A 13,537-nucleotide genomic window follows, 5' to 3' on the forward strand; every position below is an offset into this window, starting at 1 on the left:
AGTCGCGCCCGGAGCCTTGAGAGGGACCTAAGAAAGGAGGGGAAGTCGCTTCGGGCTGCCGCGGCTGAACTCAGTGGGCGCCAAGGAGCTGATAACGGGCTCCGGCCAGCATCATTTTCTCTGTCACTCCCACAACTTTCTCTCTTCATATAAACCGTTCCTCCTCACACCATCCATACCACGGCAGTTAGTGTAGGCTACTCATTGGAAATAGACCATCTGCTTGATTATGCTGCCTCATTTGTGATTTATTGAATACCACGTATTACCGAACTGTCACAGAATTTACAATTTCTGCAACTCATATGAATAGGTGCCATAGTCCAAATCACTATGAATATATATATGCCCTTTAGTCACTTTTTAGTGACAGAAATACAATTTTAGTATTCTGGGGAAAAAATTGGTAGCAACTGATCTGAAATTACGACAAAAAATGGTGAATCAGATGCAGATCACACAATAGGAAGGTTAATGTAAGTGCATTTCTACTCCAAGGGCAATTGCTTTAGAAACCTCAAAAAAGAGGACCATATGTTAAAATGCATTGCCTGCTGCTTTGGCAGATAACAGAGCTAAGTGTGTGTCATTTATGCCCTAAGTTTATGACCAAAAATGGGTATGATGGTGATTAAACAGGTGTACACACACAGAGACATGAAGCAGAATAGGCTTCAAAATCCGATCTTAACTAACTTGCAAATTACTTCAATTTTTAACTCTGCAAAATTTAAAAAGTAAATTTAAAATTAGCTTTATTTTTCAGCATCAGTATTCATGAGGACTCGGAATTCCTAATTCTCACTTTAGATGAAAGTTTCCAATTTGTATTCCACTGCAGAAGAAAAACGTAACACACGTAATACCTGCATTTTATCACAGTTTAAACATAATCATTCTGTATATTATAGAGAACTGGTGATCTCAGACAAGGCTTAATATTTATTATTTTCTCCCTATATATTTGAAGCTTTTTAAACAAATTCTCAGCTAGTATTTTCAGTGAGGTGGTTTCAGATTCAACTGTTTGTAGCGCCTGAATGGAAGCCCACTAAAGTAAAAAATTTCAATGGCAATAAAAACCAAGAAACAAAATTGTATGTGTAACTGACCTGATGGTTTATTTGCTTGAAAATTTGAAATTATCTTTAAATGAGAAATGCCATGGAGAAGCTTGTGTGGAGAGGCCAAATCAGTTTTAACTAATACGGACATTATGTCATAAAGAAAGGGTCATTCATTTTAATTTTCTTTTGAAAATGTTTGCCTTGAGGGGAAAGTCTGTACTTCTAGAATGTAACTATTCCTGTAGAATGTGAATGTATGAATAGAAGCTATATTTCTTGTCAATAAGAAGTGTGAATTTCCCTCTGAACAATAATGTGTAACCAGACTTTTTATACATTGCTCTCTGAGAGCTTGTTCTTTTTATGCTTTTACTCCTTATCTGTCTCTCACTCCTGAATTACCTGGATGTGCTCCCTTCTCCTCCTCCAAGCCTGGCTTTATTCTTCACTCAAGGAATCTTGACCAGCCTTCTAAATAATGTCCTCCAGATTTCTTTTCTTAATCAGAATGTTTCTTGATACCTATCATCTTCCACATCTGCAGCTATCTTCTAACCTCGATGGTGCGGAAGCTATCTTCCATCCTCTATAGAATATAAAAACCAGATGCTAACCAGACACAAGTCCTTTCATTGTCCTCAACTGGTATGATCCAGGACACCACAAATGATGATGTTGTCACACGCGTGCTGCTCACCCATTCACAGGAGCTGCTGCTATCACTAGTAAAAATTCAGCTGAGGTGATCTTGTGCTGCCAGCAGAACTTTGGCTAATGGTAAAGCACTTAAGAAATTAGGTAACGCTGACAACTGGTAGTGCTGAAAGGGCTGAAAGGCATTAGGTTGGAGATGAATTGCTAGTGACTTGCTGTAATACTTATCTACAAACCAGTCTTATTTAATATTTTCCATAACAACTTAAATGCAGAAAGTAAGAATGAATGAGTGTAGTGTGCTGGTAATGCAAAGGAGAACACGAGCATCACTACAGAGGAAGATCGGCATAACACAGAAGTTTTTGATGACCTGAATAATAGAAACGAGAAGCAGTGCAACAGTACAAAATGCAATAGCTTAGGAAATAATAGAAGTTCCTATTAAAAGCTCCTTTTAACAGAAGCACAGCTGTTGGAAATGTCTAAGGAGATAAAAGACTTGGTCATATTATCTGACCTCATTTTTTAATGAGATACTAGATTTTTTCAGCCATGAAAGACAAACAAAATCAAAAAATGTGTAAGAGAGCTACTTCCTGTAGCTAATGGTCAGCATTAAGGTAGTTAGGTACTGAGGCTTCTGGTCCAAACTGTACTATGCTGTGCTATCTTGACATCACATCAGGCACAGAGGAGGGCCACTCTGATGAGTTGGGGAATACAAGGCTATTACAAGAAAGCAGAATAGATGAGAGTCTAATAGCTCTGGGCATAACCCTTCAGTGAAGTATTTATGGGATTTCCAAGGGAAATGGTTTATGTCCAGAAGGCACTGTGATCTTGCATTTGTTTGCTAATGACCGAGTAAGCACACCCTAAAAATCTAAGCTGAGAAGGGCTGTGATTGCTCTCAAAAAATACATGAGTTGCTTAAATATTGCAAGTGGAAAGGTATCATTTGTAGTGAAGGAAGTTATATACAAACCATTAATAAATTCGTAGTTAGAAATACATTAGGCTTGAAATTAGAAGAAGGTGAATAACCATTGATAGTTTGGAAGACTTGCCCAAAGAAGAAACACAGTGGTGGCGGTAGTGAGATCTTGATATTAAGATTGAACATGATCGATTTTTAAGAGCATTATAATGGTTGGCTTCCTGAGCTAGGAAAAATCTATGACAAAGTACCACATATTTGTATAAAAGGTCCCTTACAGTCTCATGTGAAAGGTAGTGACACAACATGGTGATGATCCTTGAAATGAAGGCGTAGGCAGAATCTATCTACGGATTCTGTGGCATTGATCGTTTTAGTGAAAGTGAGATACAACTTATATGAATATGGAATAGATTTTTGGTTTAGTTTGGTTTTAAATATAAGTAAATGTATTGTTTGGCTTTGGACTGCTGGTATTCCAGGAAAGCTAAAAGCCATGTGAGACTCTGTTTTGCCTGAAGACTTAACTGATTTCTGTACATATCTCATCTTTGAGCTGTGATTGCTGCAACATTTTCAAGGCACCAGATCTTTCTTGTGATTCTGTACAGCACAAACCAGAAAAGTTTGTGGCTGTTTTCTCTTTGTACAGCAATCTTTACCCTGTTCACCAAATCACAGGTCTTGCAAGTCTGCTGAGCTCTCAAAGGTCAATTAAATTAGTACAGAAAATCCTAAGACTTTCAGTCAGAATACTTTCTTTTGGTATATGCATTCTCAAGAGCTTGTATCACAAACTGGTCAAGCTCAATTCCCTCATGTCAGTAAAAATATTCTTAATTTAACCAAGAATAATCAAGACTAAATCTTGTCAATTAATCATAACTGCCATTGACCTGAATACTTAGCTGCTACTTAAATAAATATTATTTGAAAATAAATACCCAAAATCTTCTTCCAAAGTACACAGAGGTGACTAATAGTGATTATGAAAATCATACTGATTTTGAAAGAAGAATATTGCAGCAGGTTTGTTTACTGAAAGGGGTGCAGATTAGTCGGCCTGTCTACCAGTGAACTGAGATTAATGAATCGTTTCATTCACTTCAATAAGCTTGATCATGCTTTAAAAAGGTAGTGAGTATCCATTTTAACATAATGTTGCTGTTACCTGAAGACTCCTCACAGTCTCTCTAGATCACTTTGCTGTGTTTTTATCTAAGTTGTTTGTTTGGGTTTTGTTTGTTTGTTTTTCAAAATTCATTGATATATCTAAATTCTGTATGCTGAATTGAAATGTCCATGATTTGTGATGAAATAATAAACACATGTTTCTGGTTTATTCCCAGATTCAGAAGAGGAAATGAAAGCGTTAGAAGCAGATTTATTGACCAATATGTACACATCAAAGGTAATTATTTTTCCTCTTTTAGGTGACGGGTAGGGAGCAAATGAATTCTCATTACAAACCCAGAAGTCTTTGCACAAAGTAATAACCTATGGTCTAGACCGAAAAGTTCAGTGCCAGACATTACTTTGGTGCAAGATTTTCTCCAGTTCAAAGGAAATTTAAAGGTGTTGATGTGACACACTAAAAGTGCTCCTCACTTGTAACACTGGTACTTTCATTAAACTGTCAAAACTGTGTTATGGGCAGAGATGTAAATTTATATGAGGAAATGTGTTTCCAATAGGATTATGCCTGATGAAAGCTAAATTAACCTTGAGTCAAATCCGTAAGTGCTTTTTTTTATGCAGAACTTTTCCTATATGCATATAAAATTAAGACAGTCATAAAGCAAAAACTGTAAATACATATGCTGCTTTTTGTTTAGGAACTTAATCATAGTGTTAGTACAGGAACATGGGGACATGACTGTGAAAATATTAACCTGATAAGTGACATTTCCTTGACAAGTTGCCAGACTGTGAGCGATGTACATGTTATTTAATACACAATAGACAAAAATTCAGTTCCAAGCTCATATTGACAAGGTGAAGCAGCAAGTGTTGCACATATCTATTGAACAGGCTGATAGACAAACACATTCTCAACACTGTTATTTTCCACGAATGATCTAAGAAACATACACATCTAATATTTCTTCAGCAACTTATTAAAGAACAAACCCTGAAACAAGTGCCGTGGGCTTAAGATTGAATGTTCTAATTCTTTGTTTTAATGAAGTTCAAGTGGTGCTTAAATTCAATGGAAAATAAAATGAGAAATGAAAAATTTACCCAAAAAAAGAATTTCATAAGCCAATGACTAGTTGAAGATTAAGGACAAAACTTGCCTGGAAGACTTCTGTATTTACTGTATTTACTTATATGTGAGCTTTTTCACGGGATCCTTTGAGTAGACTAGAATAAGACATGAGGCCAGAAAATAAATTGTTTTTATCTGGTCTGGCAGTTCTTAGGTTCCCATGTTCTTTACTGGCATGGTAATTAACCTTAGATGCCAAATAAACCTGTTTGCCACTCGCTTCTCTAAGGTACAGAAAGATTTAATAGATATTCTTTTCCTGAGACAAATTTAAATGTAGGAGGCTGACAAAAATAGTTCCTTCTCTGTGTGGCAAAGCATAGTATGCCCTGTGAGGAAACACTGCAGCTATTGGTATTTCTGCTACTGACTTTAGTGGAACTGTGAACCTAACTTCCATTTCCATCTTTTCCTCCCTCTCAGCACAGAGCACAATCTCAGGTAACTAAAAATGCACGAATATAGTGCACCAGTTGATAATGTAATGATGTTTGCCATAATACTCTTCTATGTTGTTTTACATCATGTAGCTTGCTATTCAATTTCCTTATGGTATACACCATAAGTCAAGTGACACCTGAAGTTGACAGAAGCAGTAAATGCATGGTGGAGACATTGCTTTAATTCGACATTATACTGCCTTAAATCACCATCTAAAATTCATTAGTTCAATATATATTGTCTCTTGACATCAAAGGAAGGCATGGTGGAATCACTAAAAAGTGTGCATAAATGCTTCTACAGAGGCATACCACTATTCCATTCATTACTGAAATGACGAATTCTTTTTTTTTTTTTTTTTTCCTGTTGTTCTCTGCTAGCTTTTAACCCTCATTAGAACAAAAGTATGGTTCTGGTGTGAGAGACAAATTTTGAGGATGGTATGTGTAATAACTGTCTTGTATTGTGCCTGAGATCTGGTTCCAGCTGAGGGCAATTACTGTTAAATAGCATTAACTGTCTTTGACACTGACTTGGTAATAAGCAGCAAGGGAAATCCAGACAATTTAAATAGCATTAGGATGGGGAAAAGAAAGAAAAAAAAAAAAGAAAAAAGTTGTTTATGAAAGCTCAGATCTAAAAATGCAGCAAAGGAGATTATCACTTGTGGTTCTAGTATTTGGCAGAAAAAATCTTCCTAAGTAGGCACTTGTGAAGTATCATATCAAGACTACAGCTAGGGTTTAAGCACACACTTTTTGCAACATTCAGTAATCTATCCAATATTATGGAAAGAGTTACCATATGCTTTTGACTTCACCGACTGCTGTCCAGGGTGTACTGGCCCTTTTCAAACTGCTCTTTAAAGTCATCTATGTGCTGAATCACTCTCCGTCTTTAAAGAAGTATGTCCATACTTACTACAACCTGTCTTCAACATTTAATACAGTTTATCACCCTTCCCTGCTGTTACATCTCAAAGAAGATACAGGGATCAAACAAGTCCCTAAAATGCTTTATCTGTCTTTCCTCTAAGGTAAAATCCAAAGAGCCATTTGGAAGATCTGGTAAGACAACACAACCTGACGTGTCACAAATACGCAGACAGTTATCTGCTGTCTCTCTTTTGTATCAAACAGATAGCTCTATTCCCAGCTTCCTAAATGCTTGCCTGAAACTACCACTTGCATGAAGAATGTCCTGAACTCAAATGAGATTGAGATGATGTTAGTTAAAGAAAAAAAAAAACAGAAAAAAAGAAGTGTTTCCTTGAAGAATATATCATCACTAGAATATACTCCACCTTTGGGATTCCCCCTCACATTAATTTTCTGAAGTTTTGGACCCTCTGACCTTCTTACTGTTCCAGGATGCCTGTTGCTGACTGTGTGTGCCCAGACAGTTTAGCTTCCTTGTCTGAGGCAGATGAGGTTATAACTGCCTAGGAGTTGCTGACTTCCTGACTCAGTCATCACATAAAAGTTCATTTCATTTACAGGCATTGGTATACACCATGGAAGAACTTCCACTGTAACAGAACTCAATACCATATCTGCATAAAGACAGAGAGTGTTTTTATTATTTCTATAGTTACATTCTGAACAAAATTCAACTACTATTCTGAAAAGGAACCGTAGAGATCCTACATTACCTTGGGTTTTACTTGGTTATGAATTTGTTTTTCATCTGCTTTCACTAGATAAAGACAAGAATATAAAAAGCAGAGAATTGAACTTTCTTTTTCTAAAAAAAAATAGCATTTGGGAGGTATGCGTTATAACGTAAGAAGTATCTTAAAACAAACTATCAGGGGTATCATTCAACCAGAAATGAAAAGAAAAAGATACTGTGTAAGTTATAACTTGGGATTCTCTTTAATCTTTCATAGGACAAGCCTGTTGTCAAAGAAGGAAATATTCTCAAGTTCATTTCAGTTTCTTAGATGATTTAAAACTCTCTTTCAAGATATGTGAGGTGTGGGAAACCATATATCCGAGTCTTATCTCAGAAACGTGTTCAACAATGGAAATGCATACATCATATTCACTTCAGCATTAATAACTTTTAAATTCTGATTCAATCTGCAGTCTCTTTTGCTCCTTCAGATCACTCTCTGGTATTTTTCAAGATAATCTTAAAAAAATTACTTCCATCTTGGCAGATATGGCTTCCTTGATATCATGTGTAGGTGTTTTCCAAAACATGTCTTGAGCAATTGTAGTTGGTATTGCTTAGACCTGTGTGGAAAACATATCACACATTGGAGATGTACCTGAACATGTGGGTTGTGGTCATCTTAAACTGTGTTTTCACATATTCTTTTAGGATAACCGCCTCAGAGATTTCCCATAACTTAAAAAACAAAGCTGTATAATTGTAATGCTTGCTGTAATAGTGGAGTAGAAAAGTAACATGACTGCTCTGTTCAGTGGCTGGACATGACCTGGAGAGCTCCCTGTTCAGCTGAAAAAAAAATTTCACTATTGACTGAAGTTCTTAATGCTTTATAATCTCATTCTGTGAGCTGGCAGCAGTGTAAGAAGTCAGAAGCAGGTGTACCCAAGTAAAAATACTTTGAGGTGATCTATGCGTGGTATTAATGGGAATTAGACTCCCTTAACAAACGAAGTATGCTTGCAGACAGCGTGGCAAATTTTTTTCCCCTAACCTCATAAGTAGCAGCTAAGACCAATTTCACCTAATGAAGTCTGCTATTTAAGTATTTTACTAATATACAGAAGAAAGTTCCTTTAAACATAGACATGCATCAGGCTAAAGTAATAACTTTAGATCAAAAAGATTATATAAATTATGCAAGAAGGCATAACAAATTTCCCTATCCTTTCTTTTTCTCTTCTGCTCCCATCCACTGGAATATTTTTGGGTTTTTTTTAACTCAGAACTCTCACTTGCTCATGTAGCACTGCCCCTAGATTTTAGTCTTCATTGCAATTTAGCTATTGTAGTGCTAGCTCACATTTCTTTCGTATATCCAGGAGAGAGAATTGCACTGAAAAACCTCCTCATTTGTCATGGAAAGCTCCATATTTTTATGTTTCACAAATATTTTAAAACAGACCAAAGAAGATTTTGAAATTGCTTTGGACACTTGCTCTTTTTGCTAGTTTAACTTCTGTTAATTAAATTAGACATTCTGCAAAAAGTTTAATTTTTGTTTTGAACCTGTCACATCTTTTCAAATAATTCGACAGACTAATTAGGGCACCTAGACAGGACAACAGATGAGCTCAAAGTAAACAATGCAGAACCAATTTCAAGCTTTTGAATAAGATTTGAGATTTGTTTTCTTCTTAGCCTCAAAACAAAATACTCTTTCTTTTTTTTTTTCTAAGCCCTGTCAGGAATCTGAGAACACGTAGCGGTTTTATTAAAGGGCTAAATTATTCTCATTTTGAAAGGCATGCATATATCAGATGTATATTGGAGTAATGATTATGGCCAAAAGGGAATTTTTTGTAACTAATGCTAATAGTGATGCCAGCTTTTCTTGTTTCTTCCTCACTCCTCTCCATTTTCTTTCTTTTCTCTCAAAAAGTAGTAAAGTGTGGTGAATATGCATAAATCTTGCATACAATACCGCTTTGTTAGGAAGGTGCTTTAAAGAAACAAGAGATTATGTGATCACCTAATGTTCAGCTAAGTAAGCACTGCATCCACACTCTTAATTAATGCTGTCAGTATGTAAAAGGCAGTGTCTTGTTAATGTAATACCTATATTTAACTTTGTACATCCAGGGAAAGAAGCAACTACATTTCAGCTTATAGGTAAAGTGTAATCCTAATGTGCACAGCAAAGAAGCCCTTGCCAGTAATAAATAGGAATTTGCTATTTGGCTTTTGATTGGAGATTGCTATGTCACCAGTTCTAGTTTAAGGAAACTAATTTCTATACTCACCACTAAAAGGAATACAATTTGAAAGAAATAATTAATAGTGGGAGAACCAAGAAAGCATCAAAGACATTAAAAGCAGTGAATGAGGTAGGAATTAGGTTTTTTACTTACTTATTTTTTCTATTGATAATCAAAACTAAAGAAGACTACTGCCACAACTGCTTGGAAAGAACAGTACCAGTAGAAAAGTAAAAATTATTTTTCTCAACATTTTTTAAAAGGGTTTAAAAATTAAATAGCTCCTAAATAATGCAAGATACTGGAGCAAGCAAAATTTGAGACAAACCATGGTGAAATTACTCTATTTCTGTCGTTTTGTAACATCTCTGAACAGGTCCATTATGGACCACAAAATACAGTTGGTCTGAATTTTTCAGTCCAGTTACCAAATCAGGAATACATTGTTTGCACAGCTCTGTTTCATCTTTGCTCCATCTTCATCAAGCCCGTAGACCTTCGATTCACATCTCCCAGGCTCATGACTCTCCAGCATCCAAAACTCCTGGGGCTTACAGATTCCATAACTTCAGACCCAGCCTCATCAGACAGCTTGCCCTGAAGCAGGGACTCAATTTCTTTTCTCAGGGAATTTTGAAATGACTGGTATTTGTTCTGAACTGGGGAGGAGCGTCTAGTTAACCACAGGCATCCACCTTGGATACCAGTGCTGGGAATTTATCTAGTGGGTTTGACTCATTGTCCTGATTTACACCTGTGAATTTATATTATATTAATTTCCATCTGTGTTTTTGTTTGCACCTGTGCAGAATGACTATGAAATGCTACCATTCTGGTTTGGTAGCAGTTTAGTTTTTCATCGTGTATATCTACCTGGGGGGTAAGGCTGTGGGGAAGCAGACTTGGTGTGTTTAATGAGTGAGTTGTCCTAATTTCAGCACTCTCTAATTATTGTCTAAAAGTTGAGCAGATGAAAAGTACTTCAAACACACAAACTTATTCCTACCAAAATGTTTGAATGTCACACATTATTACTAAAAAACAAAACAAAAATTGCAACACGTTAAATAGTGGGTATTTGTATTTTCAGATTAACAGAGCAAAACTTCCTTACTGGAAAATGACCCTTCTAAATGTCTGCAATCTTGTCAACAACATAAACAACCAAATGGGGGAAACAGTAGATGAAGAGGATCTTGTTTCAGGAAGACAGTTTCCTGCTGCTCTGGATGGCTTCAGCTTGGAAGCAATGCTGACAGTGTATCAGCTCCAAAAAGTTTGCCACAGCAGAGCCTTTCAGCATTGGGAGGTAAAACAAACTGTCAGAAATGCATCTTTCAACTGCTGTTAAACTCTCAGTCATGTTTGTAGTGATGTTTCAAAATCCATATCCATGTGACCCCCGTCACATTGTCTGAGCTTTCCTTCCCTTTTTTATATTCTCTAATACCTCTAATATGCCTCTTATTGAAAAGAGTTGTGAATTAATGTAGTTTCTGACAAGCTGAGTGTCTGGTTTTTATAACCAGATAAATGAGTACTGTTCTTAACCACATACGTTCTCCACTCTTTGTAGCCATTTCAAGGAAACAGACAAACACATGAAAGTGAGCTTTATGCCAAAACACAGAATTGATACCTGCTTAACAGACGTGAAGTTACTGAGATTTATTGAGGCATAACTAAACGTAGGCAGAGTTTCTGAAAACCCTTTTACGGCCCTAAGGCAAACTGGATTCAAAATGCATGGACATGTGCCCATGTCTACATGTAATTTTACCAGGTACTCTGGACTTCTTATCATTGCTAGGAAACGGTTAGCAAGGGAACTCTTGCTTTTCGCTTCCCCACACCTGAAGAGGGCCCTGGAAGTTGACACTGCGATTGTATGAGGATTGCTGCTCTTAAATAGTGATTGTTTATAGTCCATATTTATCTTAGTGCAGTGATCACACAGAGGCACAAGGGGCATAATCCACTTGCGTTGTTATATACTACACTAAAAGCTGCTTTGCGTAGCAAAAAAAGATATCTCAGTGTCACTACCCACTTCCCGGTAAACCCAATTTCTTCAGCTATCACAGGTTCATGGACAGTCTGGCTGAATCTTGATCCTCTTTTCTTTGCTGAATCACAGCTCTGTATTTGCAGGCTTATTCTCTGTCCTTCATATTAGCTGGGACGGTCCGTACAAAAGACTGCAACGTCTTTGAGAACCAGAGTTTTCTGAGGACTCAGAAAAATAAATAAATTCTATTTCATCAGTAGATTTATTGCTGAAAAGGAGCTACCATAGAACTGACTATATGCAATAGACCATATGACTTAATCACAGTTTCTTACTTTGCAGTTGCATCACGTCTTGTGGTGGTTGGGAATCATCATTCCTAACAGTACTGCATGTGAAATTGAAAAAAAAAAATTCCTCTCTCAGCTTAGGAACACGCTTATGCAGTGCAGAGGTTTATAAGACACAATAAAAGAAGAAGGGGTACAGCCAGAGGGAGAAGGATTGAAGAAGGCTTGAAATAAACAATTTATGTAATGAAAGAAGTTCTTGTGATCTTATTCATCCAGGATCGACTCCAAAGTCTGTTGAAACCATGAGAGTCTTTCCATTCATTTCAATAGAATTTAGATGAGCACTCATTTATTAAGTAATTAAGTGAGTAACAGAGTTTGATTGCTTAGGGAAATACTGAGGTGAGTATAAAGATGTTTTCAGTTTAATGCCTTTCAGCCAGACAGTAGGACTGTACTTGACTACGGAAGAACGTGGTGGGAGAATGGGTGAAATCTTAACAGATAAAGCAAGAACCAATCTGAACAAAACATTTTAAAAACTCCAAGTAAAACTCAAAACACAGTTATATAAGAAATTTTGATTGTCAAAATTTTGGCTTTCTTGTGCTTTATTTAATTTCTTATTTATTTATTACACATTTTGATTTTTCAGCTGTAGGAAGTTGCAGAAAAAAATATTGCTGAAAAGCTGAAACCAGCAAGCAGTGGGTGTTTTAGGAGGTGTTTAGCCTAAATGAGTGATTACAGAGTGACAATCATTAGGAAGTTTTCAGTCAATTTGAATTTACATACCAGCTTTTCTCTAAACAAAACCAATGATCTCATTTGTTTCAGTGGAATTTAAATATCACCTCTGTAGGGTTCAGCTCATCTTCGGCCTGATCTTAGTTTTGTGTCTGGAGTTTTGGGCTTTTTCTTTTTTTTCTTCCTTTTTTTTTTAAAAAAAAAAAAAACCACAACTATTGTGGTAAAGATTTTTCTTGGTGGCAGATGTTAAAATAAAGTTTTATAAAACTTTCTAGGAATTTATAATCTTCATTACCAAAAAAAGCTGATAACATTGTGTCTCTTCTTGCATCCTACAGTTACTTCAGCAAGATGCTTTTGATCTAGAGAACTCAAGCCAAGACAAGGAAATAATGAAAAGAAAAAATCCGTATATTCTGAAACGGCAGCTACATGTGAACAAAGCTAGAAGACCATACATACTCAAGAGAAGTTCGTATTACTGATGCAGCAGAAGAAAACAATGTATATTTAGTTTATAGGTAACTGTGCGTTATGGTTATCTTATTTAAGTCTAAAATCATACTTGTGTGAAAATATACTATGGAAAATCATCAAGGTGATCACATAACTGTGTCTTTTTTGCAATTGCTGTTTCTTGATTGTGATTTTTTCCTACTTGAGATTAATTGGACCAATACATTTGCAAATAAATCTAGTTTCTAAGCATGATGTATTGTACAAAACTCAGATTTCAACATATTTCCAATAATATTGTAGTCTTTTCCTGTTTTATAAAGCACACCGACATACACCAAGTAAATTGATATTGTCCATAAACCCTACTGAGAATCTTACAATTTCTTAATGCAACACCTCAAACATTTATGTGCTTGCAAATTTTTGTGTAATACACTAGTCAGAACTGCCACAATATTTTATATATTGGCCAGTTTAATTTATTAGGGATTAGGTCTAAGGAAGGAAAGGAATACTATCAGCTAACTATTAAATGGCAGTTTCAAAATTCATATTTTAAATAGCTTGCTTGTAAATGAATTTTAAGTTCTTGACTCCTAACTTGCCACTGAAGAGTCATAATTTAAGAAAACAAAACATAAATGAGACTTTAACAAAGTATGCTAATGAGAACAAACCCAGATTGCTTGAGAGTCTTGTGTATCACTGACTAAATAAGGAAAACAGTTTATTAAATCAGTAAAAGAATTTACAGTGTTTACCTAATCTATGAATGCTCAGGAAA

General features: G+C 35.9%; 1 protein-coding gene across 1 annotated transcript; it reads left to right on the plus strand.

Annotated features, from left to right (window-relative positions):
* Positions 1-4,000: 4,000 nt before the first annotated feature.
* NTS (neurotensin) lies at positions 4,001-13,005 on the plus strand. The gene is made up of 3 exons (XM_009587680.1): positions 4,001-4,072; positions 10,334-10,552; positions 12,633-13,005. The coding sequence occupies exons 1-3, from the start codon at positions 4,025-4,027 to the stop codon at positions 12,777-12,779; spliced, it is 414 nt and encodes a 137-aa protein (XP_009585975.1). The 5' UTR covers positions 4,001-4,024; the 3' UTR covers positions 12,780-13,005.
* Positions 13,006-13,537: the final 532 nt, after the last annotated feature.

The sequence above is a fragment of the Fulmarus glacialis genome, unplaced genomic scaffold (genome assembly GCF_000690835.1).
Source record: "Fulmarus glacialis isolate BGI_N327 unplaced genomic scaffold, ASM69083v1 Scaffold42101, whole genome shotgun sequence".
In the NCBI taxonomy this organism is placed as follows: domain Eukaryota; kingdom Metazoa; phylum Chordata; class Aves; order Procellariiformes; family Procellariidae; genus Fulmarus; species Fulmarus glacialis.

What these genes read in the sequence shown, in the direction of transcription:
- NTS (XM_009587680.1), top strand. Translation starts at nt 4,025, where the DNA reads ATGAAAGCGTTAGAAGCAGATTTATTGACCAATATGTACACATCAAAG. An exon ending in CCAATATGTACACATCAAAG is followed by an intron (nt 4,073 to 10,333) that starts GTAATTATTTTT and finishes TTGTATTTTCAG; the next exon opens with ATTAACAGAGCAAAACTTCC. An exon ending in GAGCCTTTCAGCATTGGGAG is followed by an intron (nt 10,553 to 12,632) that starts GTAAAACAAACT and finishes TGCATCCTACAG; the next exon opens with TTACTTCAGCAAGATGCTTT.